Below are 15,166 nucleotides of genomic sequence, written 5' to 3'. Positions count from 1 at the left end.
AAGTATTATCCAAATCCTACGTTAAAAGGTCAGACTTTTTTCTTCATAATTTGCACTAACAATTCTTTAACATTCTAGTTAAATCAAGTTGCTATTATAAAATACATAACATCCAATAACACCAGAATTTAATAGCAATGAAAAGTTAACGACTTGAATAACACTAGATTCTAAAGTAATTTAAAAGACTACTTAAAAGTACTTAATCCAATAACAGATGAATTTAAAAGACTTGATAAAATGTTTAGTCCAATAACACTGGAATTCAAATGTCTAATAAATTCTTTCACATTCTCCCGTCCAATACCACCCCCTTATTCTTCGTCCACGTGCCTTCAGATTTGTTTAGTCTTTTATTTCTTCTTAGGCTCAAGCGAGGCCCATTTTTTTTTTTTTACTAATTTACTTTTTTTTTTTCCTTTTACGTTTCTTGTTTTGGGTTTTTTTATATCAAAAATACAATTATTTTTAAACAACTAATTCTCATACTAACTTACATTATTTTTTTAAAAAAAGTATAACCTTTAAACTTATTTTTTTTAATCGTAAGACCTTTTTCTATTAGAATTTTGATTCTAATCTTGTACATAGTAATTTACATACATAAAATTATATGTTTTAGACTATATATCATTATTATTAACTATATATATATATTATATGCTTTCAAAGCGTACCCGATTCTAATATTTTTCATAAAATAAACCGGCTTCTACGCATCCTGATTCCATGGAGGTTAGACCTTTTCTCTAATTGCAAATAGTAAAAGTGCTATAAAACACAATATTTTCTCAAAATGTACTACTTTTACAACTCACCCTTAAACGGCCGGGTCACAGAAAAGGAGACATTAAATTAAAAATCAAGTGTTCACATCACCATTATAATTTTTTGGTCATTGTAGCTGGGCGACGACCAAGAAGAGTGAGAAGACCTTAAAAAGAAAAATAATAGATAAGAAGACCAAGACACCAAGACGACCAAGACGACCTTAAAAAAAAAAAATTATAGATAAGCTTTTTATTATTGATTGAATCTCTTTTTTTTTTTGCCCGCAGCACTGATTGATGGTAATAATGGGACTAACCAAATAAATTCACGGTGCCAAAAAAAAAAACAGGTGTATAATCGACAATGTGGTTTGTTTTCTCGACTCTTTTTATGTTATTCAGCATCATCACAAGCTTCTTCGCGACTCAAACAACATCCACTTCACCAGCTTTACATCCAGATGAATGTATTAACTCAAAAGATTAACAACATCCATACTTTTCCATATGTATTATACTAGAAATAGGCTCGTGCGATGCGCGAGATATATTTATTTTTATTTTTATTAATTATGATATATCTTAAATATAGAAATCTATTTATGAAATGCATCTTTTTAATATGAAAAATTTATTGTTAAAATGTTTAATATGTGTTCCTTTATATATAGGGCCTTTGTGTATATGGTTCTTGAAAATAAAAGTGTGTCAAATTTAATGTTTTTTAATTTTGATATATTATCTCTATTTTCTAATCATTTTAAAATAAATAGTATTATTAACATTAAATTATTTTGTGTAACTATTGTTTTCTATTATTTCATGGGGTGATTAAGCAATTATGTTATTTGTATTTTCTTTTAGTACATACGTTTTAAAGACAGTCAAACTGTAACTTATTGAATATTAAATAAAATTTAATTTTATCTAAGTTTTGTCTTTAATACAATATAAATGATTATTGAGTACAATGTGATTTTTTAAATATATAATAACATATTTTATATTTTTAAATTAGTTTGTCATAAAGTCATTGGCTTCAATTTTTATTTTAACATTAAAGTATAAAAACTTTTTTTTGTTTTAATTGGTTTGGTCAGTAGTTTTATTATTGAATATATGGTATATGCTTTCATGAGGAAATATATTATATGTCAAAACTAAAGATTATGTTATGATACCATTATGTTATTTTTATTTTCTTTTAGTGCAGATATTTTAACGATATTCAAACGGTAACTTATATAATATTAAATACAATTTAATTTTATCCGAGTTTTGTCTTTAATGCAATATATATGATTATTGAGTACAATGTGAAAACTTGGTTAAATTATAAACTTGGTTTAATGTGGATACAATATACTGATATATTTTTAAATTAGTCTATCATAAATTAACTTGGTTTCAATTTTGACTTTGAAAGTATAAAAACTTTTTGTTTTTGTTTTAATTGGTTTGATCAGTAGTTTTATTTTTTTTGTTATATTATGGTATATGGTTTCATTATGAAATATATTATATGTTAAAACTAAAAGTTGGAAGAAATATATTTTTGTAACAACGTGTTTGTTTTTTTAAAGCAAACTATACACCATATAAAATATAAATAAAATGAAATCTATACTGATAAAAAGTAGAAGCTATTAGCTCCTTAAGGCGTCCACCTAAGCTTTAAAATCACCAATAGTGATTAGGCACCTCACTAATTAACATTTTTAAAAATCTCCAGAATTTTCTATATTAAGAATTGTTAAACAACCTATAAGGATTTGACATGTCATTCATTAACATTTTTTAAATTTCCAGAATTTTTTAGAAAATGGAAAATTTTAAATTTATGGAAATAAAAGAACTATATACAATATCCCACATCGGCTAGAAATTTTTTAGACAATGATTCAGAACCAGTATAAATAAGATTAATATGCTTCCAACAACGAATGAGTAGGAAAACTTGATTTATCAGACGTCCAAGTTTATAAGTTTTATTCGGTTTGATCCAGTTTTTTATTTGATCAAATTAAAACTTTAAAAAGTTTCAAAAAACTATAAATTTTTTAAATATTATAAATATTGATACTTTTTAAAGTTCTTAGCTTTTAATAGTTTTTAAATATTATTATTTTAAAATTTTAAAATATTATAAATATTGAAACTTTTTAAAGGTTCAAATTTATTTTATTTTTTATTTTTATGAGAAAAGAAATCATTTTGTTCTTGGAGTTTGATGGATTAATAAGTTGTGTAGTAGTCTAAAAAATGATTTTTTAGTGGAAGAATGTGAAGAAGTTGACGAGGAGAAGAACAAAAAGAGTATAGCGAAGAACCAGATGGTAAAAATAATGATGACTGACGATTACCACAAAATTTGACAATAGAAATGACAAGAAAGAATATGAAGAATAAGAAAACATTGAATAAAAAACACGAAAACATAGGTGGTAGCGATCAATTAAATATGAAAACGAGTTAAATTCATGATGATAAAATTGTTTTGTTTTTCTGGTGGTCAAAGAAATGGTTTAGGATATGTGAGGTCATCAGTTTAATTCGCCTTGCTTGGATGTCGAGTTAAATTCATGATTTTTTTTATCAGATTTGATTTTATAACACAACTGATTTTTATATTTCAAAAAATTGTGTATCTGAAATTTAACTTTTTCCTTAATACTAATTTAAATGTTTTANTCTCCAGAATTTTCTATATTAAGAATTGTTAAACAACCTATAAGGATTTGACATGTCATTCATTAACATTTTTTAAATTTCCAGAATTTTTTAGAAAATGGAAAATTTTAAATTTATGGAAATAAAAGAACTATATACAATATCCCACATCGGCTAGAAATTTTTTAGACAATGATTCAGAACCAGTATAAATAAGATTAATATGCTTCCAACAACGAATGAGTAGGAAAACTTGATTTATCAGACGTCCAAGTTTATAAGTTTTATTCGGTTTGATCCAGTTTTTTATTTGATCAAATTAAAACTTTAAAAAGTTTCAAAAAACTATAAATTTTTTAAATATTATAAATATTGATACTTTTTAAAGTTCTTAGCTTTTAATAGTTTTTAAATATTATTATTTTAAAATTTTAAAATATTATAAATATTGAAACTTTTTAAAGGTTCAAATTTATTTTATTTTTTATTTTTATGAGAAAAGAAATCATTTTGTTCTTGGAGTTTGATGGATTAATAAGTTGTGTAGTAGTCTAAAAAATGATTTTTTAGTGGAAGAATGTGAAGAAGTTGACGAGGAGAAGAACAAAAAGAGTATAGCGAAGAACCAGATGGTAAAAATAATGATGACTGACGATTACCACAAAATTTGACAATAGAAATGACAAGAAAGAATATGAAGAATAAGAAAACATTGAATAAAAAACACGAAAACATAGGTGGTAGCGATCAATTAAATATGAAAACGAGTTAAATTCATGATGATAAAATTGTTTTGTTTTTCTGGTGGTCAAAGAAATGGTTTAGGATATGTGAGGTCATCAGTTTAATTCGCCTTGCTTGGATGTCGAGTTAAATTCATGATTTTTTTTATCAGATTTGATTTTATAACACAACTGATTTTTATATTTCAAAAAATTGTGTATCTGAAATTTAACTTTTTCCTTAATACTAATTTAAATGTTTTATAAGTATTTTACTACTGTCATCAATCATCTATAGTTTTCATCAAAACCTAGTATATATAAAAATGTTTAATTTAAGATTAGTGAAAAAGACATGTGTCACAAATATAAAGCGCCAATTGTTAGTACAAACCTTCTTATATTATATAAGATACTAGTAATTTTTGCAGTGATCGCACTTGAGGAGATAGCTACCAGACTTGGCATAAAGAGACTAAATCTAAGTTATGGAGACCCTTGCCGTTTAACATATTTTTTTCCTCACATATCTTATTTTAAAATCATCAAAATCTGATGGAAAAATCAACATATAGATATTATAAGTTCAAATATAGTTAATAAAAAAAAAGATTTAGATGTAAGTTAAAATGTGCTAAGCCTTTTCCTTCACTTTATGCATGCATGGTTACTTCGTAGTATGTGTCGTTTGGTAGCAAATTAATCTGTTACTTTCAAAACACGCTTACTTAAGTGTGTGGAATGATAGTACGTAACACCTATAAGCCAGTTCAAGAAAATTAGTTTTCCGAAGTTCTAAATTAAATTAGTGGTTTGTTTTCATTTTGCAGTGTGATATTTGACAATAACCTTACTGGAATCATCCCAGGATATATTGGCAATTGGTCTCGGCTTAAAAAGCTGTTAGTTTCTCTTCCATCACTAACAATAAATTTTCTTTTAGTTTATTTCTTCCTACCATCTAACATATGTTGGTTTTAATTAACAGACATCTTTATGCAAGTGGACTGAGAGGACCTATCCCCGATGGAGTGGTCAGCCTAGAAAGTCTTGCTATACTGTAGTTCACTACCTTCAATAGATTACCAAAGGGCCATTAAAATGAGGACGATAGTTTTTAAACGTATGAATGATTTTTTTCATGCAGGACTATTAGTGATACAACTGGGATAAACTCCTTTCCAAATATATCCAGCAAATCCATCAAAACCTTGTATCCATTTTCCACTGAAGCTTAATTATTGTTTCTTGTCATCCTAGTATTAGAAAAGTTCAAACTAATGTCTCCACACTTGTTCCAGGATTTTGAGGACTGTGGGATTGTCGGGTCCAATTCCTTCTTCCATCTGGAATATGCCAAACCTAAATGTTCTATAAGTTATATATATTTTTTTCTTTTTTAATGATATGTGGCAAGACTTTGTAAATTTTAAACTTATCTGAACTCGGTTGTATAATGTGTTCCACATCTATCTGCCTAAGATATTGCGTATGTGTAAATTCTTGTGTTTGAATTTAGTAGGCTATATGAGTTTTATGTGTAAATTCTAGAGAGAAAGAAATAGTAACATTTTGTGAGAGCGGATCCAAGTATGACAAGATATGTTTAAACCTGATAAAGAATCTTTATGTGTGTATATTTGCAGAATTTTTATATATATCAAAATAGTGTCCCATAGGCTAGGTTACAGGCGGAATAATTTTCCTCACTGGAATATGGCAAACTAGCTTGTTCAATATGTATACGTAGTAAGGAACTTTGCCTATGTCTAGATATGTATAGTCATAACAACATTTAATTTATATGTTTGGAGTTTGGACTGAGTGAAATTAAAGATTGTCAGTGTCATAAGTAAGCACATGCATGAAAATTTTACTAAGAGCTGTATGCAAATAAGAAATGATCTTTTAAAAGATTTACTCTGTTTTCTTATGCAAACAAATAGAATATCTGGTACAATTACGTTTTGTACCAAATAATATTTACAAATTGTTTGTTGTAGTGATTTATCGTTTAACAAGTTGACTGGTGAAGTCCAAGCAATACAAAGAACACCCAAATATAGGTAAGTACTGTCACTGCATTCCAGGATTGAGTATTTTAAAGTGATGACGACCTTTTAATTATGTGAATACCGCTCAATATTGGTTCAAATTGTTCTTTCAGCTATTTGATAGGCAACATGCTTTCTGGAAAAATTGAATCCGGTGTTTTCCTTAAAAGCAAATCTAATATGTACGTGTTTGGATTTTTCTTTTTTTGTACGGCTTTTGGTAATTTTTCGTCATGCATGCAAACTAATCTTCTTCTTGATTTTTTATATTTGGTGAATTTTAATAGTGATCTTTCTTACAACAATTTTTTATGGTCTTCAACCTGTCAGGAAAAAAGGTATGAACACAATCTTGGTAGATAGGATACATCTTCTATATATAGTAACCTGCTCATGATGAAGTTTTTTGTTGATTCAGTAACATTAACACATACCGGAGCTCATATTTGAAAACTAGTTTGTAAGTAGAGTCTTCTGCCTTATATATCTTTAAACAATAATGAATTTAACTTCGTAAAATTATTGCTTTCCAATAGGGCAATAGAGTTGGTGTGCTGATTACATGTGTAATTACTATGATCGTCTTATTATACAGAGTTGGGCTTCTTCCATGCGCTGGTCCAATCAACTGTAGGAAATGTGTGTACAATACATGTATTAACTTATTGTTACTTCTACTATCTAGTTACTACGTTAATTTCTTCCGTAACTTTCAGAAATATTAAACACCTTAATTTTTCTTAATTATGTTGATTGTGATTTTCTTTATGGATTGTAGATCAGCGATCACTACATATAAATTGTGGTGGAGAAACTTTAACTAATACAAACTCATTTGGTAAAATCACTTATCAAGCTGACAACAGCGAAACCAATGCCGCAACAAATCAACACTTCGAAAACTGGGGAATCAGTAACACGGGTCACTTTACCGATGATGGAAGCGATAATGACGCATACGTCATTTCAACTAGTTTAAAATCATCTGGAGATTTTCCTGATATTTATAAGACCGCACGTAGATCTGCTCTTTCTCTAGTTTATTATGCGTTTTGCTTAGAAAATGGAGCATACAATGTGAATCTTCATTTTATGGAGATTCAGTTTTCAAACGAGGAACCATACAGTCGTCTCGGTAGGCGCATATTTGATATCTATGTTCAGGTGAAGCGTCACTATTTCACTTAATAAAGTTTTCATTAATCATCCTTGAAAATAAATTCCATGGAAAACTGAAGTATCTTTTATTTTTGTCCTTTGCCTCCCCACTTAGGGAATCTTGTTTGTGAAGGATTTTAACATTAATGAGGAAACTAATGGGACCCTGAAGCCTGTTGTGAAAGAAGTGAAAGATGTTAATGTGACGGATCATATGTTAGAGATTCGGTTGTATTGGGCGGGGAAAGGGACAACCCACATTCCAAACAGAGGATATTATGGTCCCCTGATCTCTGCAATCTCCTTGTGTCACAGTAAGTACCCTCAACTGGCTTGAGTACCCCAACTCTATCCAAAGTAATTATAGGCAGTTGGTTTGCTCTCCACTGTCTATTATTTCAGATTAATACTTCCAATCATAATATTTCTTTTAATACTTACAGGTCAGGAGCTACACTGTGGAGGTCTATATTACATTTATAAAGATAAGTTTCTGTAGTTGCTATATATATTTAAACTTAAACTTGAGGTGTCTCATTTGCAGCGGAGAAAACAAAACATCACACAAAATATCTACTATATTTCGGAATAACGGGTGCCTTGGTGACAATTATTATCTTGGCTATGGGATTATATGCTCTGAAAATATACAGAGCAGGCAAGAACATGAGAGAAAGAGGTATTGAAGTTAACAGCGTATATGAATCCATTCCTCATGTATATATGCTCATAGCATTTACTGATGAATTTCTCTTGTGTGGACCTGATCATATAGAAATGAGATCCCAGGGTCTGCAAACGGTTTGCTTTACTTGGAGACAACTGCAAGCTGCGACAAACAATTTTGATCAAGCTAACAAACTTGGAGAAGGAGGTTTCGGATCCGTATTCAAAGTAGTACTGAAAAATATGCCAAGTTCTTCTTAGATATAGATACCTGAGATGTTTTGGGTTTCTGATATGAGACACTTAATGCAGGGGAAACTGTCGGATGGGACTATTATAGCAGTCAAGCAGCTTTCTTCCAAGTCAAGCCAAGGAAACCGCGAGTTTGTGAATGAGATAGGAATGATCTCAGGTCTGAACCATCCAAACCTTGTCAAGCTTTATGGTTGCTGTGTCGAGAAGAATCAATTGATGCTCGTGTATGAGTACATGGAAAACAACTCCCTTGCTCTTGTGTTGTGTGGTAATTTAAAATCATTCAGCCTTTATGTTATATTTTGAGTTTAATTCAAGTGTTAAGTGATACTATTTCTCTTTGGTTTACATCCATTGCCAGGAAAGAACTCTCTGAAATTGGACTGGCCAGCAAGACAAAACATATGTGTTGGAATAGCAAGAGGGCTTGAATTCCTTCACGAAGGATCGTTGATCAGGATGGTTCACCGTGACATAAAAACCAGTAACGTTCTTCTTGATGCCGACCTCAATGCAAAGATATCTGACTTTGGATTAGCTAGGCTCCATGAAGAAGACCACACTCACATTAGCACCAAAGTTGCAGGAACCATGTAAGTGTAATAATTGTATTACATTTTAAAACCACATTGTGGCAAACTTAAATAACATAGTCTTTGTTTCTCTTATAATGCACAGGGGATATATGGCTCCAGAATATGTATTATGGGGCCAATTAACAGAGAAAGCAGACGTGTACAGCTTCGGGGTTGTGGCAATGGAAATTGTTAGTGGCAAGAGTAATACAAAACACAAGGGAATATCTGAAAACGTCTCGCTTATCGATTGGGTAATTAAACATGGAGTTTCTTTCTCATTAGCCCCCTATATACTTTTTTTTTTGAAAATATTAAGAGCTTTTGGGCTGAAGCGTACATCCTCTCATGCTTTTATATGGTCTCGTCCCAAGCGCTACTGGAACCAGCTACCTATAGGCTTTTGCAGATATCTTTTATCAGTTGAGCTATTGTCTCTTGGTATTATAATATTTTTACATTTAATCTCAGGCGCTGACGCTGCAACAGAAAGGGGACATATTGGAGATTGTAGATCCAAAGCTGGAACGTAATTTCAACAGAAAAGAAGCCGTGAGGATGATAAATATGGCTCTTGTTTGCACAAATTTATCTCCTTCATTGAGACATTGAGACCAACAATGTTAGAGGTCGTGCGAATGCTCGAGGGAGTGATGGAGATAACACCGGTTATGTCAGATCCTGGTTTATATGGACAAAACTGGTGCTCAAAGCTGAAGAACATTGATACAGATGGTAGCTCCAGCACGTCTGGTATGACCGATCAAATAACAAGGACAAGGAAATCATCTGTTTCTGGTTATGATCTCTACCCGTTATACCCAGAATCCATTATCCAGAACTCCACATCATAGTGTTCTCCATAGTCACTGTAATATTAAAACCTGTTTACATGCATTCATGAAGAGCCGTTGCTTCTTCTAAAGCCTCTGCTTCATTACATAATTTCGCTAACGTTAAATATGTACCATAACCCCCACCCGAGGTTTCACTTTTATTTTCCAATAAGTCTTTGACATGAAGGCCAACACATTTCGGAAGTTGTGCAGATCACCAGATGCTAGATGAAAAGAGTAAGATAAAAGAGATCATATTATATCAGTTGTACGGTGGTGACTTGCTCTTCAAGTCATCGTGTGATTATATCGTGTCAATTACGTTATACCCTTTTCGTTGTTGGCTACAATGGGCTCAAAAGAAGTGTGAAATTAGGGTTCCATCGTTCTGGCTGCAAATGGTCAGGGTTTTATTTTGATCAATATGTTCAAAAATATACTTTAATTCTTCTTTTAATTTTATTTTTATATCAACACAAACACTTGAAATTCTTTATAAACATAAAAACTTGACATTGATTTCCAGAAGGTACACTTCTAAGTTCGAACCAGTGGCTGATCCATAAATATTTTTTATGAGGTCAAAATATAATTAAAAATAATTTCTAAATATTTTAAAATAAATAAATTTGCAGCAAAAGTAACATTATCCAAATGCAAACTACTCAGACTTTCCATTGCCCATTCCCAACTCTTTATCTTAGCTTCAAAAACATACCTGACTCGAGCAAAAGATCTTCTACTGTGATAGAGAACATTCCCATAAAAGTCTCTTACAACCCAAGAGGCACCAGAAAGAGCCAATCTTCTACACCATGAGAAACCTATATTGCATTTAACTTCATTTCTAAAAGGCGGTTGCCACGATGCTGTCTGAGAAAGTGAAGTCTTGTTGGCTTTCAAATTTAACAACTGAGCTAAAGTCCAATCTTTGGACGCATCCCCAACTTTGTGAACTAATAAATTAGGAGCCAAATGATATCCATCAAAGAGCATTGAATTCCTATTCTTCCACAAATGCCACAGGATCCAAGCAAAAACTGACTCAAGCTCTTTAAGAGGGGACACAAAATTCTTCAAGCTGAAGAGATAATGCATATTTTGAAAAATTGAGTCACCAAACCCCAAAATGGGAGATGGTATATTAGCTAAAGCCCATACCTGTCTTGCAAAAGGGCAAAGGAACATAATGTGATTTATTGATTCACATTCCTCATCATAAAACAAACAGCCATCAAAAACTCTAATTCCTCTTGATCTCAGTCTTTCACTGACAGCTAGAGCACCTTTGAGAGCTTTCCAAAGAAAGACTTTAATTTTAGGGACAGTTTCCACTTTCCAACAATCTTGAAAAACTGGATTTCTAGACGGATATGCTTCCTCTTCTGCTAATCTGACTTTATTCACCTTTCTAAACATCAATTCATAACCTTATTTAGCAGAGTAAACACCAGTTTTTGTTTTTCCCCAACAATATGTATGAGGATAACCAATCATAGGCTTTATATCTTTGATGATGCTAACTTCAGAATGGTTAAACAAGGACCTTAATAAATTATCATCCCATACACCAGTAACCGGATTAAAAAGATCAGCCACTTTGAGATTTATATTCATCAGGGAATGGTTACCCACATGTCTTCTTGGGCTACCTTCATATAACCAATTATCTATCCATACAAGAGTATTGTCCCCATTTCAAATGATGCGTTTAAGTCCCTTAGTAAGCAAAATTTTGCCAAACTGCAAACTTCTCCATGCATAAGAAGGGAGTCTACCCATTGTAGCTGATAAGTAAGAAGAACTAACAAAATATCTGCTTTTAAAAAAATCTTGAGAAAAGGTAATCCTGATCATGTAGAAGTATCCATGCTTGTTTTGCCAAAAGAGCCTGATTGAAGATTTCCAAGTCTTTAAAACCAAAACCTCCTATTGCCTTCAGAAGAGTTAGCTTATCATAACTTAACCAGTGGATCTTATTATGATATTGAGTATTATTCCACCAATATTCCATCATCACCGAAATCAGTTTTCGAATCGTTCCTTTAGGAAGCTTAAAACAAGACATCGCATATACTGGTAAGGCCATAGCAACATACTTCAGTAATATATCTTTCCCTCCCTAAGATAGATTTTTGGCATACCATCCTGTCAATTTAGACTGTAACCTATCCTTTATAGAACCTAAAAGTTGTTGCTTCGATCCGCTTAAACACTCTGGAAGACCCAAGTATTCTCCAGTTCCTCCTTCCAACTCAATGCCTATCTTCAACTTAATCCAACCCAATAAGCTTTTATCGGTTTTAGACCCAAAGGTGATGGTTGATCTCTGTTTGTTTATTACTTAACCAAATAAAGATTCATAATTCTCTAAACAATTCATCATCTCGGCACATTGATCTTTATTAGCTTTGCAGATAAAAAGACTATCATCTGCAAACAACAAGTGATTTATTGCTGGACCAAAATGATGAAATTGTATACCATAAATTTTACCTTTGCATTCAGCTTGGATGAAAAGATGAATCAATGCTTCAGTGCATAACACAAAGAGAAACGGAGAGAGAGGGTCTCCTTGACGAATACCTCTTTCTGGTTTAAAATATCCAAAAGCCTGCCCGTTAATCACCACAGAAAAACTGACCGAAGTAACACAGCCCATTACCCAAGAAATCCACCGGTCTTGAAAACCTAGAGCTTGAAGCATGTATTATACAAAATTCCACTCCAATCTATCATAAGCTTTAGACATGTCAGTTTTGAGCATCATAGCAGATTGAGAAATCTCCGGATGAGTATGAAGACTATGGACTACTTCATGAGCAATCAAAATATTGTCAGAAATCAATCTCTCTGGAACAAAGGCTGCTTGTGTTGGGGAGACAATAGAAGGTAAGTGCAACTTCAATCTGTTAACCAAGTTTTTTGAAACTATCTTACATATCATAGAACATATACTTATAGGCGGAAGATCTGACATTCTGTTTGGAGCTTTGATTTTTGGAATTAAACACAAATGTGTATGATTCCATTCCTCCGGCATACAACCAATATCAAAAAACTTGAGCACCTCAGATAGAAATTGATCTTCTATCACAGACCAGTACTTTTTGATGAAAAAACCAGTAAGACCATCTGGACCTGGTTCACTTTAACTTTTAATGGAGAACGCAGCTTGCCTAATCTCAGAATTTGAATTTTTTTTAAAAGATATCTTTATTCATACTTTCTGTGACCCGAGGCTGAAAATTTCTCAGCAATTCTTTAATCTGATTTGGTTGAGAGGACATGAAAAGATCCGTGAAATATTTAATAGCAACCTCTCCTTTCTCATTGTATGAACATTGATCTTTCCCATTTTCATCGATAAGAAATGGCAACGAATTTTTCACTCTATCAGATTTTACTGAGGCTTGAAAATTTTTTGTATTCCTTTCTCCATCAAGAAGCCATTTCTCTTGGCTTCTCTGTCTCCAAAAAAATTCTTCTTCCCTAAAGGCAATTGCTAATTCTCTCTTGATCACATTAATCCTTTGAAAACAAGGATTTCTAGATTCATCTTGAGCAGTCAATTCCTTTCTTAGTTTCCTAATTCTAATCTCTGAACTAGACCAAACCTTTTTCTTACAAACACTAATGGTTTTTCTACAGTTTTCAGTCCTTGCCAGTAAAGAGGTTACACCACAAGAACTATCTTCATTCCATGCTTTTTGAATTACTTCCAAGAAAGAGGGGTCTTCAGCCCATCTTTTACAAACCAAAATTTTCCTCTAAAGAACTCTTTGTCACTAGTGAATTTGATCAAGACAGGTTTATGATCATAGCCAAGCTTCTCAAGAAACCATTGATGAGCATTCAGGAACATAGAAAACCAAGCAGGATTACCAAAGCCTCTATCCAATTTGCATTGAATCCACTGTTTGCTTCTAACTCCACCCCAAGTAAAACCATTTCCTGAACTACCAATTTCTGACATATCACAATTCTTCACCAGATATCTAAAGGTATGAAAAGAATTCCCAACTTTTCCTCATTAGATAAAATCGCATTGAAGTCCCTAACCATGCACCAAGCTTCTGTTCTTAGTACTCCAATACTTGTAATTGTATCCCAAACTAAGGATCTAAGCTTACGAACTTGATTCCCATATACACAAGAAACAAACCAAGACTTTAAACCAGAAGAAACTTTCATATCTATAAGATTCTTATCCACAAAAAGAAAGTCAACAGCTAGACTCTCTTTCCAAAAAATTGCTCGACCACCACTGCATCCCACAGGCTCCACTGTTTTAAGATTATTAAGCCAACCTTGCACTTTTTTCACAAAATCATCCTTTTTCTTCGTCTCCACAAGGAACAGTATATCAGGAAAATGTTATTTTCTCATTTCCTTAAGGTGCCGAATTGTCCAAGGATTCCAACTTAATATGCCTTACTGATCCAACGGTAGTTCACTCAGAACTACCACTCCTTTGCCTTTCCGAAACAAACTCTAAGGAAACTGGAATAATTTTCAAATTTTTACCCTTTTTATCCTTAGAATTTTTTAGACAAGATCTAGGCCTTTTGCAAGAAACAATCTCCTTAGGGAAGACCTTTGAAGAGCTAGCCTCTAAGCTCCCAGAGTGAAAGATATATGGAGAACCAAAAAGGGAATTACCTGGAACCGATTCCATAAACAGATTTGCTGAAATTTCCTTCATTGGCAGAGACACTTGTGATTTCATAGCATCAGCTAAGACCTTTGTTGTTTGAACAACGGAAGAATTAACATCTTGAACCGAAGATCTAAACTTTTTCCATGCCTTGCATCATTAGTAGAGTCAGCAATATTCTCACCCAACGGAGTTATAGGATTCTTAGTAGTGAAAGGGCAGCAAGTTTTATCATGAGTCATTCTTTGACACTGAAAGCATCTTTTACGGATTCGCTCATAATCAATTCCAACTGAAACTACTGACCCGTTTGGTAATTGAAGCCCTTTAGAATTTCTCAACCTCCTCGATACATCTAAAAGAACCCGAACCCGTACATAGTCTTTACTTTGAGCTTCCTCCACATCAAATGGAAAATCTAGTATGCGACCCACATACTCCGCAAACCTTGAAATTGTATCCTTAGTATAGTGATTAACCGGGATGTTGCGCAGCCGAATCCATACCGGAAGAAACATCAAATACTCTGGAGGGGGATTTTCAACCCATTTATCCATGACCATACCCCAATCATCTTGCGTCCAAACCCCTGTCTTAAGAACCTCATTCATATCTTCTTCATACTTAAGATGAATTGAAAACGATCCCTTGACAGAGCCACCCCTCTAACTCTGTCATACAAACGCCACATCCTAGGCATATCTAAAATCCATTTAGACATCCTTTGAAAATCCAGATTCAAGAACCAACCTATAACAGTTCGCAAATTTCTAGCTGAAGAACTAAAATTAGAATGGTCAGAG

At 32.5% G+C, this 15,166-nt stretch overlaps 1 protein-coding gene and 1 pseudogene across 1 annotated transcript; one reads left to right on the top strand and one right to left on the bottom strand.

Annotated features, from left to right (window-relative positions):
• LOC104778945 lies at positions 4,967–9,724 on the top strand (annotated as a pseudogene).
• Positions 14,444–14,974, bottom strand: LOC104778944 (uncharacterized protein At4g02000-like). Its single transcript, XM_010503348.1, has one exon. It carries the CDS (start codon positions 14,972–14,974, stop codon positions 14,444–14,446), a length of 531 nt encoding a protein of 176 aa, XP_010501650.1.

Source organism: Camelina sativa, chromosome 3, assembly GCF_000633955.1.
Source record: "Camelina sativa cultivar DH55 chromosome 3, Cs, whole genome shotgun sequence".
NCBI lineage: Eukaryota > Viridiplantae > Streptophyta > Magnoliopsida > Brassicales > Brassicaceae > Camelina > Camelina sativa.
Note: the sequence above shows the minus strand (reverse complement) of the source record. Positions and strands in the feature narration are given on the sequence as shown.

Coding starts and splice junctions, on each gene's coding strand:
- LOC104778944 (XM_010503348.1), bottom strand. CDS start 14,974: ATGAATGAGGTTCTTAAGACAGGGGTTTGGACGCAAGATGATTGGGGT.